Genomic DNA, 13,228 nt, shown 5'->3' on the forward strand with positions numbered 1-13,228 from the left:
AAACCACGCACTGCTTACACGACGACGCCCTTCTGTAAGAGCATCGGCAATAAATCTTATTTACGCTAACTACGCAGATGCACGCAACCGCTCTCTGGGAAAGTAAATCCTTTAGTGAATAAAGAAACAGCAGCGCCAATGCCCAGCGGCTAATAACGTTTAATGGCACGAAGATAATGCTTTTGTTCTGCGTACTAGGTTATTTACCAGGTTAGGTTGTGGTCCGTACACAAAGCGCGCTTGCACGCTGTTACTGCCAGACGCGACCGAGGTTTACCGTGACACGCTTTGACTGGCCATACACGCGCGAAAAGATGATGTGGTCACCGCCCTCGACTACTCCTAGAGCTGGTAAATCCCAACGCTGTCTTTTGATTTTGTCCCGGTCCGCTCTTTCTCCGCCTTCCCTCATTGGAGAGAGAGTAACACACAGCGCGGTGCCCTGCCCCATTTATTTTGTATCAGCGACAACGGACCGATGAACTCGACGGCAAAGGGAGCGTGGCGGCTGTTTTAAAGCGGGGATTGCGACAGAAACGGCTTTTGTGTTTCAGCGAAATAAACACAAAGTGCTGCGAAACAGTGGCAAAAGTAACAGTTGTGGGTGGTATGTGTTTGTACGCGGCGTGCGCGCTGTGTGTTCATCTGGTTCACGGCTTCCTTTAGTAACCCGTAAGTGTCGTCTCCGTTAGATACAGTTTCCGACGGTGGCGTTATTCACCCGAGTGTGCTTGTCGTGCTTCTACGGACGCTAAATTGCGTCGTTGCCGTCGTCTAATCAGCTGTGGACACTCATTGCAAGAATGGATAGTATATGACAAGGAGGTGCTAGTCATAAAAGCTTTGTTTTCTGGTCTCACCTCACGGACTCAGCGCCGGAAGAGCTCCTGTGAAATATATATATATATATAGGGAGCAGTTGAACTTTTGAAGATGGTAGAGAACACAAGAAAAGAAAACTTTGAACAAGGTAAAAGCACGATTGTTGCCAACGTTTCAGCAAAGAGACTTGCTTTCGTCAGCAAGCCTCTTTGCAAGTCTCTTTGCTGAAACGTTGGCAACAGTCGTGCTTTTACCTTGTTCAAAAATTTTTTTCTTATATATATATATATATATATATATATATATATATATATATATATATATATATATATATATATATATATATATATATAGATATAGATATATAGGTCCCCTTCACCCTGAGTAGTCCGAGTGGCGGGGAAACAGCCCCTCCGGTAGCGTAGTGGTCATCGCACCAGACCGGTATTCTGGAGGTCGTGGGTTCGGATACCACCTTGCGGGCATTTTTTAACCACTTTGTTTCTGTCTCAAAAAATTATTCATCTGTTTCTACACTGTAAGAACAATCCGTAATTTTACGGACAAATTACGGACCAGATGGCCGTAATAAAACAGAGCCGTGTTGTGTTTGATGCAGAACAAAGAAAACACCCGTAATTTAACGAAAGTGCGCTCCGTCCCTCAGTATACGGATACTCTCTCCGTTACACGTCAAACGGAATCTTTTTCTGCTTAGAAAAATACGGGCGTTCCCTCTGTATGATGCAGAACAGAGATAGATCAGTTTATTAATAACTGCAAGAAATATATTGTCGTGTCGATCGTCGGGAATCGATCGAGAAGCGAAAACTGCGCCCCGACAACATTCGTGGCGTAATGAATGCGGCTCTGTTTCATTAGTGTCTAAAGTGTACTAAACTTAGTTAGGACCATGAGGCCCATACCGCTCAACACGAGCGCTGCATCTTGTCTTTACGACGCTCCGGCGACGTCGCTGCCCCGGACCTGCAAACTGCACATGCTTGTGCGACCGGCACACTTGTAGAAAATATAAGGTCATTTGCGTGGAGAAGCAGAGTTGCGGAAGGTAATTTAGTTCTCAAGGAATCGGCCGAAGTATTTAGCCTAAATCTTAAAACCAAAGCACAGCAAGCACTATTCATGCAGTGCGAAATCGGAGTCACAGCCAGTCACACACATTTTTGTGACCGCTTTCTCCAAACAGCGGAGTTGATGGCGATCAATTATTGTGGGGGCTTCGCGGAACTTTTCTGCGCAAGCGCTATTTAAGAAATCGCACTTTATCCGCCAGGAAATCTGTAAGCCAGCTAGTAAACACCGATGTATGGCACACGCAGGGTGGGCATCCATGTAGTATACAGGTTGTTCGGCACAAGTGCTTCGTTCGTGCGGTGGTGCAGTGGTCTCGAGCGTCGTGCTCCTTCGTTCAGCGTCGCGGGTTCGATTCCTCGTCGAAGTATTTTTTTTTTTCTGAAGGTTCTATCACAATTACGCAAAGACGTGCTTTTTGAAACGGAGTGATTGTTTTGTTACAGCCTTTTCGTACTACGGAATGTCCGTTCTTAAAATTCTTTCCCGTGTCTAAATTGCGGAAATGTGTCCCGCAACATTTTACCAGCAGCTTTCTCTGTAAAATTGGCCATTTTTTTTACAGTGTATGACCTACCGCGTTCTCCCCTTTGCTTTGCGAGGTTTTCTTGACTGCCAACCAATATTTCTGTCTCAGCTCAACGATCGCCTCAGTTCCTATTCTTATTCGCTACATGCAGAGCGAGGGCCTCTGTACGGACAGTCCTGGTGCCAAAGGTAGCTTAAGAGAGTTCAACGCTGGTCGACCACTCTCGACATGTCGTAGACACTCAAGTCACGGCCTGGGGGTTAAAAAGAAGGTCCCCTTCACCCCGAGTAGTCCGAGTGGCGCTGGCTACCACCCCCAAGTGCAGGAAACAAAAAATACCTTCACGTAAATACCCCGGAAAATGCTGGGGAAACAGCCCCGCCGGTAGCGTAGTGGTCATCCAACCAGACCGGTATTCTGGAGGTCGTGGGTTCGGATACCAGCTGGCGGGCATTTTTTCACCACTTTCTTTCTGTCTCAAAAAATTCTTCGTATGTTTTTATGACCTACCGCATTCTCCCCTTTGCTTTGTGAGGTTTTCTTGACTGCCAACCAATATATATATATATATATATATATATATATTTATATGGAGACAGAATAAGGGTTGGCAGTCAAGAAAACCTCGTAAAGCAAAGGGGTTAATGCGGTAGGTCTTAGAAACAGATGAAGAATTTTGTTGAGTCATAAAGAAAGTGGTGAAAAAGCCCCTCATTTCCCATTTCCGATTCGCTATATATATATATATATATATATATACAGAAAGATTGGTTAGCAGTCTACAACGCCAAAGGAGGCATAGGGGTGTGGTTAGGCTCTTTTCTTTTTCACTACGGTTAATTAAGTAAACATTTTTTTTTTATTATACAGAAGAAAGAAAGAAAGAAAAGAAACCTTCTCCCCGTGTAGTCAGAGTGGCGCTGGCTACCACCCTCAAGCGTTAGATACACTTCTAGTAAATATAAATAGCCCAGAAAGTGAAGGAGAACACAGTCGCCCAGATAGCCGAATTGGTAAGGCATTCGACATGTAATCGAAAGGCGTGGGTTCGGTCCCCACTCTGGGCGCGTGTTTTTCTTTCTTTCTTTCTTCTGTATAATAAAAAAAAATGTTTACTTAATTAACCGTAGTGAAAAAGAAAAGAGCCTAACCACACCCCTATGCCTCCTTTGGCGTTGTAGACTGCTAACCAATCTTTCTGTATTTCCTCAACGAGCCCCTCATTTTCTTACTATATATATATATATATATATATATATATATATATATATATATATATATATATATATATATATATATATATATATATATATAATAAATGGGTTAAAGAGTGGTGGTATATTGTAGTTATCACCGTCCATATGTATCACGATGTCGTGATGTATTCCTCCTGTGCGGCCCCCACCTCTTACTTATCGCTACCGTGCCATTCCACTGCTTACCGTCACAGAGTAGCAAGCCCTGCCATTAGTGGGTAACACCTTAAGATTTCAACAAATCTTTTCTTCCTTTCTCCCTCTCTCTCGTATGCATTGTAAAGCCATTTTTTATTACTTGCCGGCGTACATACGAATATCATTGTGATATTTTGCCTGGTCATTACAGTGCTTCAAAATGCCGTTTTCCTAATGCGAGGTTAATGTTTCCGATCACAGTTTGCTTGTGTTGTCATGTTTGTGTGGTTTGACTCCCATCTGCATGCCTGTATCTCGTCGGGGAAGCCACAACTGCGACGTCCGATTGCCCATGGCCTCTCAATAACGCTGTGAAATTGGGCTGATGACAAGGACAAATTCGACAGGTGGGAAATTGTAGTACATGTCAGGCACACACTATCGAACAGGCACTATCGGCGTGATGTTTAACATGCGCGTAATGCAACGGGAAAACAAACTTGTGCAAGGAACGTTTGGTAAGCTTAGTAAATTTGTATGAAACTGCGCCGCAACTTGTGTGGTGACGTCATGGCTGGAAGGTCTCACTTTCAAATTTGTTTCAGGCGAGATATGGTCGACTAGCTTAACTTTTTTTGCAGTACGCACCATGAGCTGCACTTAGCTACTACCACAAATTAGAGCCAAACGAGAAGCGTTGCAGTCTCAAGTCTCACGTTCTCTTGAAGAGGGAATATAAGCACTTGTCACGAAAATAGAAACGGACGAGTTTGCTGTTTAAGAATTTATTTTGAAGAACCAGATGGCTGCCATTGTCAAAGCGGAATGTAATGAAGTTCATGCCGCTGCTGAAGTCTGTTTATTTTTGGATGAGTGCATCGGCACCTCTCCCCACAACAATCCAAAACAAAACCCGCACTATACGCCGAGTTCGGGTGATGCGCTCCGGAAATCGTGAAACATATTCATGGAGTTGTTGATAAAATCCGCCGAATAACATTGGGCCATGTTTCCGATCCTGTAAGCATGTCAACTAAAGTAACGCACGAAATCTTGCACAAATCATTTCAGACGAAGAAGTGTGGGAAATTGGTGCCGCTATTGTTGATTGTGGAGCCAAAACCCCCGTGACAGCACGTTCACATGCAGTGTCTGCTATGATTAATCGTAGCCTCCAGGACATTTTGGTTCAATGCGTCCCCGTGGTTGTCACATGGATTATTTACCACAACAGTCCCATGTCAGAGCATCTCTAAAATTAGCTGAGAGCGCCAGATTGAAGCATTACAAAGACGGAAAATATAACTTTATCCGTTAGAATGTAACGACAAATTCTCTTTGAGTGGTGGTTGAAAGGGGAAGGCAAGGACCCTTCCTTATCGAGAACTCTAAAAATGGCATCCGCAGCGGTGGCTCAGTGGCTCAGGCTTTGGGCTGCTGAGCTAGAGGACGCAAATCCGATTCGGGCAGCGCGGTTGTTTTATAATGTAGTAGAAAAATAAAACTACCCGTTTTATTGTAAAACTACCCGTGTACAGGACCCCAACTGCTCTGACTTAACCACTCGCTTTATAGCGCAGGTGCAGTTTCAGCACGGAAACCCTCCGTAATGTCACTGCGACACTGATAACGCAGGCGACGTCCGCGGAAGATGAAGCTGAATTGTAGCCAAATGCAGTTCTCTCAGCCTTCCCTTTAAGTATAAGGTGTATAAGTACTTTAACAAAATTATTCCCGCACCTCCGCATACCTCATAACCTCCACCAAAACTGTGAGAAGGTGGGGACGCGATAATTATGTTAAACTACATATATACAGTATCTACAGTAGCTGAAGGGAAACCCGATGCACATCATTTGACAACGGGCGTCTTCGACAGCATCGACGGGTGTCTCTTCGTCGTTAGTGTCACCGCGGCAATATCAATTTTAACTTGACTTTCAAGATGGCAAAATAATGACAGACGTTTGCATTGTAGTTGACGTGTTTCAGAAAAGTGCCAACAATGTCCTGGAGGGACGCAGAAAAAAGTTCTATTTTACCTAGGCAACGCATGGTACCGCACATGAACCGTTGAAACGACGAAATTGTGCAAATTTGGATTTCATCTGGTGTTACACTGATTTCTTTGTAGGCTCGTGGTGTAGAATTGTGCTCCGTGTGAACTTGTGGCATGACACAGTCTGCGTGGTAGAAGGCCAACCGTCCATCTGACGCCGGAATCGAGCTTCTCGATTCCGAATATTAAAATTTGTTTGCTGCCGCAGTAGCCTTTTTTTGCTCCAGAAAGCAATACTCGATGGGATAATTACCCTTCATTTTAAACATAGCGCCTCAAACTCACCGTATTATTCAAAATAAACTCACCGATGCCACTTGCGCTTCATACAAACCGACCGCATTTTTGTCACGTCTCTCCCCTGCCTATCTTGCAAGTGGTGATCTCTAGCGGAAAATCTCGCTAATAAGTAACGGAAGGCCTTCTGCACCCGCACTGATAAGTAAGCATGTGCCTAGGGCCCCTGATGTAGATCTCGGAAAGAAAATCCAGACACATGCACAGAAATTGATGAAATCCGTTTTATTAAACACCTTAGTGATGGTTCTTAAAGCGAGATGTCAAGATCACCATTCTGGGCTGAATGACGGTTTGCGAAAACACGTTGGTAGTTTGGGCCGCACGCTCCGCATGCCCAAAGGAATCCTTGTTTGGGGGGCTGGGTCTGAGAATAAAATACACTTGGCAGTAGGAATAGACCTATTCACCCTGCCTTTCGTACCTCTTTTGGAGCCAACGTCATTTTTTTTAAACTGTTCAAGGAACAGTCTTCGCTGCGCAGACAAAACTATGTGGTACCTCTTCGAAGTGTGTCCGCTACAACAGGGCCCGTAATGGATGGAAAACGAAACTAGCACGTTCTTTGCTGCTTTAATGGAGAATGGCGTCACAGCGTGCGTCTTCTTTCGTTGCGCAGGTTCGGATCGAGAACCTGGCCACTGGCGACGACGACGTGTACGACGACGGGGTGAGCAAGCCTCGCGTCTCCGTGCCCATCACGCTGTGCTTCGTCATCATGATCGGCTACATCTCCGGCGGCGCCGTCATCTTCTCGCTCTGGGAAGGCTGGGAGTTCCTGGACGGCTCCTACTTCTGCTTCGTGACGCTCAGCACGATCGGCTTCGGAGACCTGGTGCCCGGGGACACCGTGGTCTCCGACAGCGGCTCCCAGGAGAAGCTGGTCATCTGTTCGCTGTACCTGCTCGTGGGCATGGCCCTGATCGCCATGTGCTTCAACCTCATGCAGGAGGAGGTCATCTACAAAGTGAGGAACTGTGGCAAGCGCATCGGCATCATCAAGGATGCCGACGACGACGAAGACTTCTCCTGAGGAACGGCGTCTCGCATCTTCACTGTGCGGTCGGCCTACGACGAGGTTTCCTGCGGTGGCGGCTCGCTGGAGGATTGGATCTCTCGCAATTGCGACGCCTTGTCGAGAGAGAAAGATACCAGCTGGGCTACGTGGTGAAACTTTCGGGCGTGCAAAAATGGCTTAAAGCAGGGGTAACGGGATCAAGGAAACAACGATAACTGCGTTGGCCCGAGGTTTCCATCGTCCTGGTATTGCCGTGGGACAGGCCGTAGCTCAAGTATTCTAGGTGCGCCGACGCACTTTCTGGTAGGTGCAACAAGTATAATAAAAGCAGGTGGCCCATTCAAAACGTTCGTTTTTTCATTGCCCTGGTCACGCAAGGCCTTCCATCCTCGATCTGGTGGTGAACCATGAACTACAGGCCCTTCCCATTTAACATCTCGCTGTTCGACATGAAATGTTGTCGTGACCCGTCCAGGCAGTTCGGGAAGCGGCTGTGCCCATCGTTAAACCGAGACGGCCTCGCCCAAAGTCGGAGTGATCTGCGTACTGTGTTAAGGGGCAGGATTTGCAAAGGAAAAAAACTGTGTGTACCAGTCATTGAATCGAGACCGACTACCGCTGTCTTCGACGACGGAACTTGCGCTCCACTGTGCCGTCCTCAACAGAGCTCGGGCCGCCTGCGCGGACGACAAGTTTGCAAAGTTTGAACGTCGTCTCAACGAGTTTGTGCAGCGTTCTCTGTGCGTTCCGCGCGCACGTCGTTCCGTGCTGCTCCGCTATTCTGGGCTCGAAGCAGCGCACACTGGACGTCGCTTTTGTGATACAAAGGCCGCTGTGTTGCCCGCACCTCTGAAAACTGCTGCGCGGTGTGCGTGCCCGCGTTGACGCGTCTCTAGTGTTTTGTGCTGTTCAAGTGACTTTCCTGAACACTCTTTGGTATACGTATACCGGACTCAGATGTATGCCTTGGCCAACTTTACCACCGTCTTTTCTTTTTTTTACTTGTCTCGTTTCTCTTGTCCCAAGGGCACTTCTCGTGGCACAGAAATCGGCATTTACCTCCCTTGTATAGAAAACCATTACAGGCAACGTACAGCCTTTTTAGTGTGGCAGTAACGCGGCGTCTTTACTTAGTTGTATACGCATTGTTCCTGTAGCGTGAAGTTCATTTTTTTGTTACGTTACTGCTCTCTAGCGTCTCTGTGAAATGAAACTTGTGATGTTACGTTTTGTATATGTAAAAAGCGCGCAGAATTGTTATTGTGAACAAAGTTATACGCTCCCTTCGTTCCATTTGATGTTTGGCGTATCTTCTTTGCGGCGTGTAACCACAAGCCTTTATGGCGGCGAATTAGAAACTGTTCTACGGTTAGAGCTGCCTTGCTTAATTTTGTTTCGTTTCTGTGGGAAGGGGAACTTAGTTAATGCGGTGTATGAATGCGGGCGTTTCGGAGATGCAAAAAGTAAACCTGACCGCATGTGTTTACACACTGACAGGTTCACTTCTGTTGTATTTCTCAATCGAAAACTAAATATTATTTCGTTTAAATGACACCTAATTCACGTTTATCTGCGCAAAATCTCGGCGCCTCCAAGTTCGTGTTTCAGTGAATGCGAACGTCCTCTCAGTCCTGCCAATAACTTGAACCTGTTCATGAAGAAGTTACAGCATATCCTGCGCTCAAAAGATGAAAACAGCATGCCCACTGCTTTAACGAAGACTGCACATGCGTCTCTTCGTTGCTGTTCTTCTGTATCACCGACAGTGATTACATTTCTCGTTTTTTCGCATTGACAGAGAATGTGGTTGTCGTCAAGCTTCTGAGCTGAAGCAACGCACTGTGGACGGTACTGGTTTTAGGTGCCCGAAAATGAGGATATTAAGGGAAAATAAAGTGTTTTGTTGAATAAAACAAGCATGTGCGATTATGTCCATTAGGCGGCTAGTACCATGATTACTTGAAATTTGTACACTGCACACCGAATCTTCATTATATATATTGTGATTTCGCAGACGAACACAGTGGGTTAGAACCTCTATTACGGGGTGTCTGGCTCGTGAGCCGCGAGAGCACCACAGAGGTTCGCCACCTGAGGTATAGCGAGGCAGAGTGAAAAATTGGTTGTTTCGAAGGCGAACATGGTATGGGCTGCCATGCAGAGGTCGGCGAACTCATTCATGAGTCCACTCACTCAGACTCATTTGGACTCAAACTCACGTGTGAGTTTGAGTTTGAGTGAGCGCGAGGCGAGTGTAGCATGGTGAGTTTGAGCTTGAGTGAGTTTGAGCCCGACTGAGTTTGAGTACGCCTGAGACCGAGTGAGTGCTGAGTCCATTTTGAGTTGTGAGTACATTTGTGTACATTTCGAGTACTGAGTACATTTTGAGTCTGAATAGATTTTGAGTTTGAGTACAATTTGAGTGCTGATTACATTTTGAGTTTGAGTACATTTTGAGTTTGAGTACATTTTGAGTACTGAGTACATTTTGAGTTTTGAGTACATTTTGAGTTTTGAGTACATTTTGAGTGACGAGTGCATTTTGAGTTAGAGTACATTTTGAGTTTTGAGTCCGAGTGAGTTCGGAGTTTTGCGCTGACTGTGAGTTTGAGTGAGCGCAGATGTGCTGCTCAGCATTGAGTCTGAGTTTGAGTGAGTAGTGATTCGAAAAAAAATTGAGTGAGTTTTAGTGAGGCGTGCCATCTTTGCCGAGGTATGCTGCCATGTGCTCGGTTTGGTTTGCTTGCACATCCCACTTATTGTTCCTCACCAGGAACCAGAGCAAGGAAAACTTTATTGGTAATAAATCCCGCGATTCCTTGCCCGGTCGATAAGTGCTTTCGATTCGCACTTTATGTCGGTTACGAAAGGTCGCGCCATATTTTTGTCTCATGGCGCGAAGTGTCAAATATGGGAAAGAGCGGCTGGGTTTCAAAACGAACAAGTATGGTGAACACCGGAAACCTCTCCCCACATGGTGAACGTAATGAGGCGGGTTTGTTCCCTGATTAGGGGGATTAAGTCTATATTTGCAAAGACGTGAGAAGACAAGAACAGAACACTGAAATGTACACAAACAGGCTGCGAAACTTAGGGATTAAGTAGTGAGACGGAAGGGAGTTTTTTTTTGCTTGTTTGATTGATTGTAGGGTTTAGCGCGCCGACGCAACGCAGGTGATGAGGCGCGCCGTAGTGGAGGGCTCCGGATTATATTTGACCGCCTGGGGATCTTTAACGTGCGCCGAAATCTCGTACACACGGGCGTTTTTGCTTTTCGCCTACATCAGAAAAGCAGCCACCGCGGCCGGGAATCGAGCCCGCGTCACGTTGCTCAGCAGCACAACGCCTTAGGCACTGAGCCACCGCGGCGGGTATTTGTTTGATTGTTTGACGAGTGGTTTCTTGCTATGGTCTTCGAAAGGGGTGAGTAAATTGTCAGCTCTGGATGATGCGGTTCTATGCTCCTCATCCGGAGCGCTCTGAAAAATTTCCTGGCTGATTGATTGATTATGAGGTTTAAAGCGCCGGCGCTGCACAGGTGGTGAAGCGCGGCTCCGGATTAATTTGGTTACCTGGGGTCTTTAACCTACACCGAACTCTCCATTTCGCCTGCTTCAGAAAAGCGTCTTTTAGTAGCGGTGACAGTTTTCTTGTCACCAAAAACCGTCTGCTCACTCATGCATCTTACAGAAGGCTTTCGACACCTTATCATATGTAGCGGTCGACGATGCCCTAGGGGAGGTTTATCCGGCTAAGTGGCTCCGCAATTTCGTACAGAGCTTCTTGACTAACATCACGTTTGAGATGCGATCCGGCTGCCGCGTCACCATTTCTTTCGCCACTTGCTGCGGGGTGTCAGCAATTCCAATCCAATCTCATTCACCCGCCGCGGTGGCTCAGTGACTAAGGCGTTGTGCTGTTGAGCACGAGGTCGCGGGTTCGGTTCCCGGCTGCGGCGGCCGCTTTTCTGACGGAGGCGAAAAGCGAAAACAACCGTGTGCACGAGATTTCGGCTCTCGTTAAAGATCACCAGGTGGTCAAAATTACTTCCGAGCCCTCCACTACGGCGCGCGTCATCGCCTGCGTTGCATCGCCGCGTTAAACCCTACAATCAATTAGTGCCAATCCATATTCCAGTGACTTAATCATCTCCCTCATACCTCTAACTTGTCCTTGACAATGCTGATTTGTGTAGTTTGAGCTGCAGGGCGTTTAGGTCACGGACTATGCCGGCGATATAACAATCTGGACCGTGGCCGGTGAACATTCCTCAACCGAGGCCACAGCGCGTTACTGCAGAGGGCATTCGACTGCATACCCCTCTGCGCACGACCCTTCTGCAGCGAGTAAGCCCATGAGCGGCGAGCGGGGCGTGTTGCTACTTCCGCCCCAAGCTTGACGGCTCAGTCATCGAGGAGTTCTTGTCTCATACCGACGACGAACACCGCCGCAGCAACGCGCGCCGCCGTCACTATCTCCTATCGACAGTTCCCACCAACCCGGATCTGGCGCCTCCTGGCTTTTCCCGAGCAGCACAGGTCTTCCTTACTCAAGCATGGTCTGGATATGCTTGAAGTGCTGGCGTCGTGGCGTGGTGGACGCACATCTCGAACAGACGTCGACGGTGCGGCACTTCCGCTATAGCAGTTCACAACGGTCTTTCAGCTACTGCATCACCATCCCAACCTTCCTATGTCTGCTACGTGTGTGGACTGACGCTGAAACCCACCACCTTGCATTGGTCTCACAGGGCCACGGTCACGGAGTCACGGAGCAAGAATAAGACAGGAGGAGAAACGAGGCTTTCTAGCGCAGCCAGATGATGCCACAAGCGATCTCCATAGGATCAGCTAGCGGCATCTGCCGCGGTTAAAGAAACTGCGCGACCGCCGCGATCGGCATTTCAATGCGTAGCCACGGAATGAATTGCGGCCGCCATCATATCGTCCATCAGCTGCAGCTACCATCTCCTTGGCCGTCGTAGCTACGAAGCTTTGCAGTTCACCTTGGTTTCCATTGTGACACTATCTGGTCGCTCGACCGCGCTTGCCGCAATAGGCCGTTTCTCCTCCTATATATTCTTGATTGATTTGATTGATTGTGGGGTTTAACGCGCCGACGCAACGCAGGCGATGAGGCGCGCCGTAGTGGAGGGCTCCGGATTAATTTTGACCACCTGGGGATCTTTATCGTGCGCCGAAATCTCGTACACACGGGCTTTTCGCCTCCATCAGAAAAGTGGCCGCCGCGGCCGGGAATCGAACCCGCGACCTCCTATATATTCTTGCTCCGTGGGCACGGTACACACATCGGCCGGCATGGGTGTTTACTTATGAGGACTGGATCCTCGATCCGTCCAATGGGCTGCATCAAAAGATTCTGTTTGCGCAATGACGTGTTTCGTCCATTATTCCTCCATGTTTGGATATTACTGATGCCTTTTTCCTTCCCACCTACCTCCACCCCCCCCCCGCGCGCTGTTTTGAGCCACCCCTAACAATTAACGTTCTTCATTCGTCCGGTCGTAGCGTAATCGAGGTACAAGGTCCCTTGATATGCCGCTGGACGTCAGCTGCTTATATATGGGACAGAAGCACGTCCCCGCACGCAGTACATCCTTGCTCATGCTCTGTTAAATGAAACGCTACGTCATCACGTGTTTCCGGATGTGTATTGTATAGCAGTACAGGCTATGAAACAATTTGTAAGCGACTCGCACGAAGTTCACCAAGATCAGTGGGCGCGCGGAAAAGCAACTGAGTGAGGGAGGGAAGGAAAAACGTTTATTCAGAAAAGAGGAGGGGGGAGGGGTGAGAAAGAGTTTGGAGCCGTGGGTTGCCCTTTTATTCCGCTAGGCCGGGCAGGGTCGCCGTTGAACGTGAAAACATATCGAAGCACAGGGACAGTGCATGAGGGAAAGTGCACTTCACGGAGCTGCAGGGCGCAGTGATTTTCGGGACAGCATAATTATGTCGGCGTAGCCTTGTTTTGTTGCGGCGGGTGCGGAGAAGGCGATG

At 47.6% G+C, this 13,228-nt stretch overlaps 1 protein-coding gene across 1 annotated transcript in view; it reads left to right on the top strand.

Annotated features, from left to right (window-relative positions):
• The window catches only part of LOC144147143 (TWiK family of potassium channels protein 7-like), a 219,082-nt gene extending 209,530 nt beyond the window's left edge, over nucleotides 1-9,552 (top strand). The window contains exon 3 of the mRNA XM_077679213.1: nucleotides 6,813-9,552. Coding sequence (XP_077535339.1) covers nucleotides 6,813-7,226 — 414 coding nt within the window. The 3' untranslated portion in view covers nucleotides 7,227-9,552. The remainder of the gene's footprint in view (nucleotides 1-6,812) is intronic.
• The last annotated feature ends 3,676 nt before the right edge of the window (nucleotides 9,553-13,228 follow it).

Source organism: Haemaphysalis longicornis, unplaced genomic scaffold (genome assembly GCF_048455015.1).
Source record: "Haemaphysalis longicornis isolate Haplotype H1 unplaced genomic scaffold, Haemaphysalis longicornis Haplotype H1 scaffold_7, whole genome shotgun sequence".
Classification (NCBI taxonomy): domain Eukaryota; kingdom Metazoa; phylum Arthropoda; class Arachnida; order Ixodida; family Ixodidae; genus Haemaphysalis; species Haemaphysalis longicornis.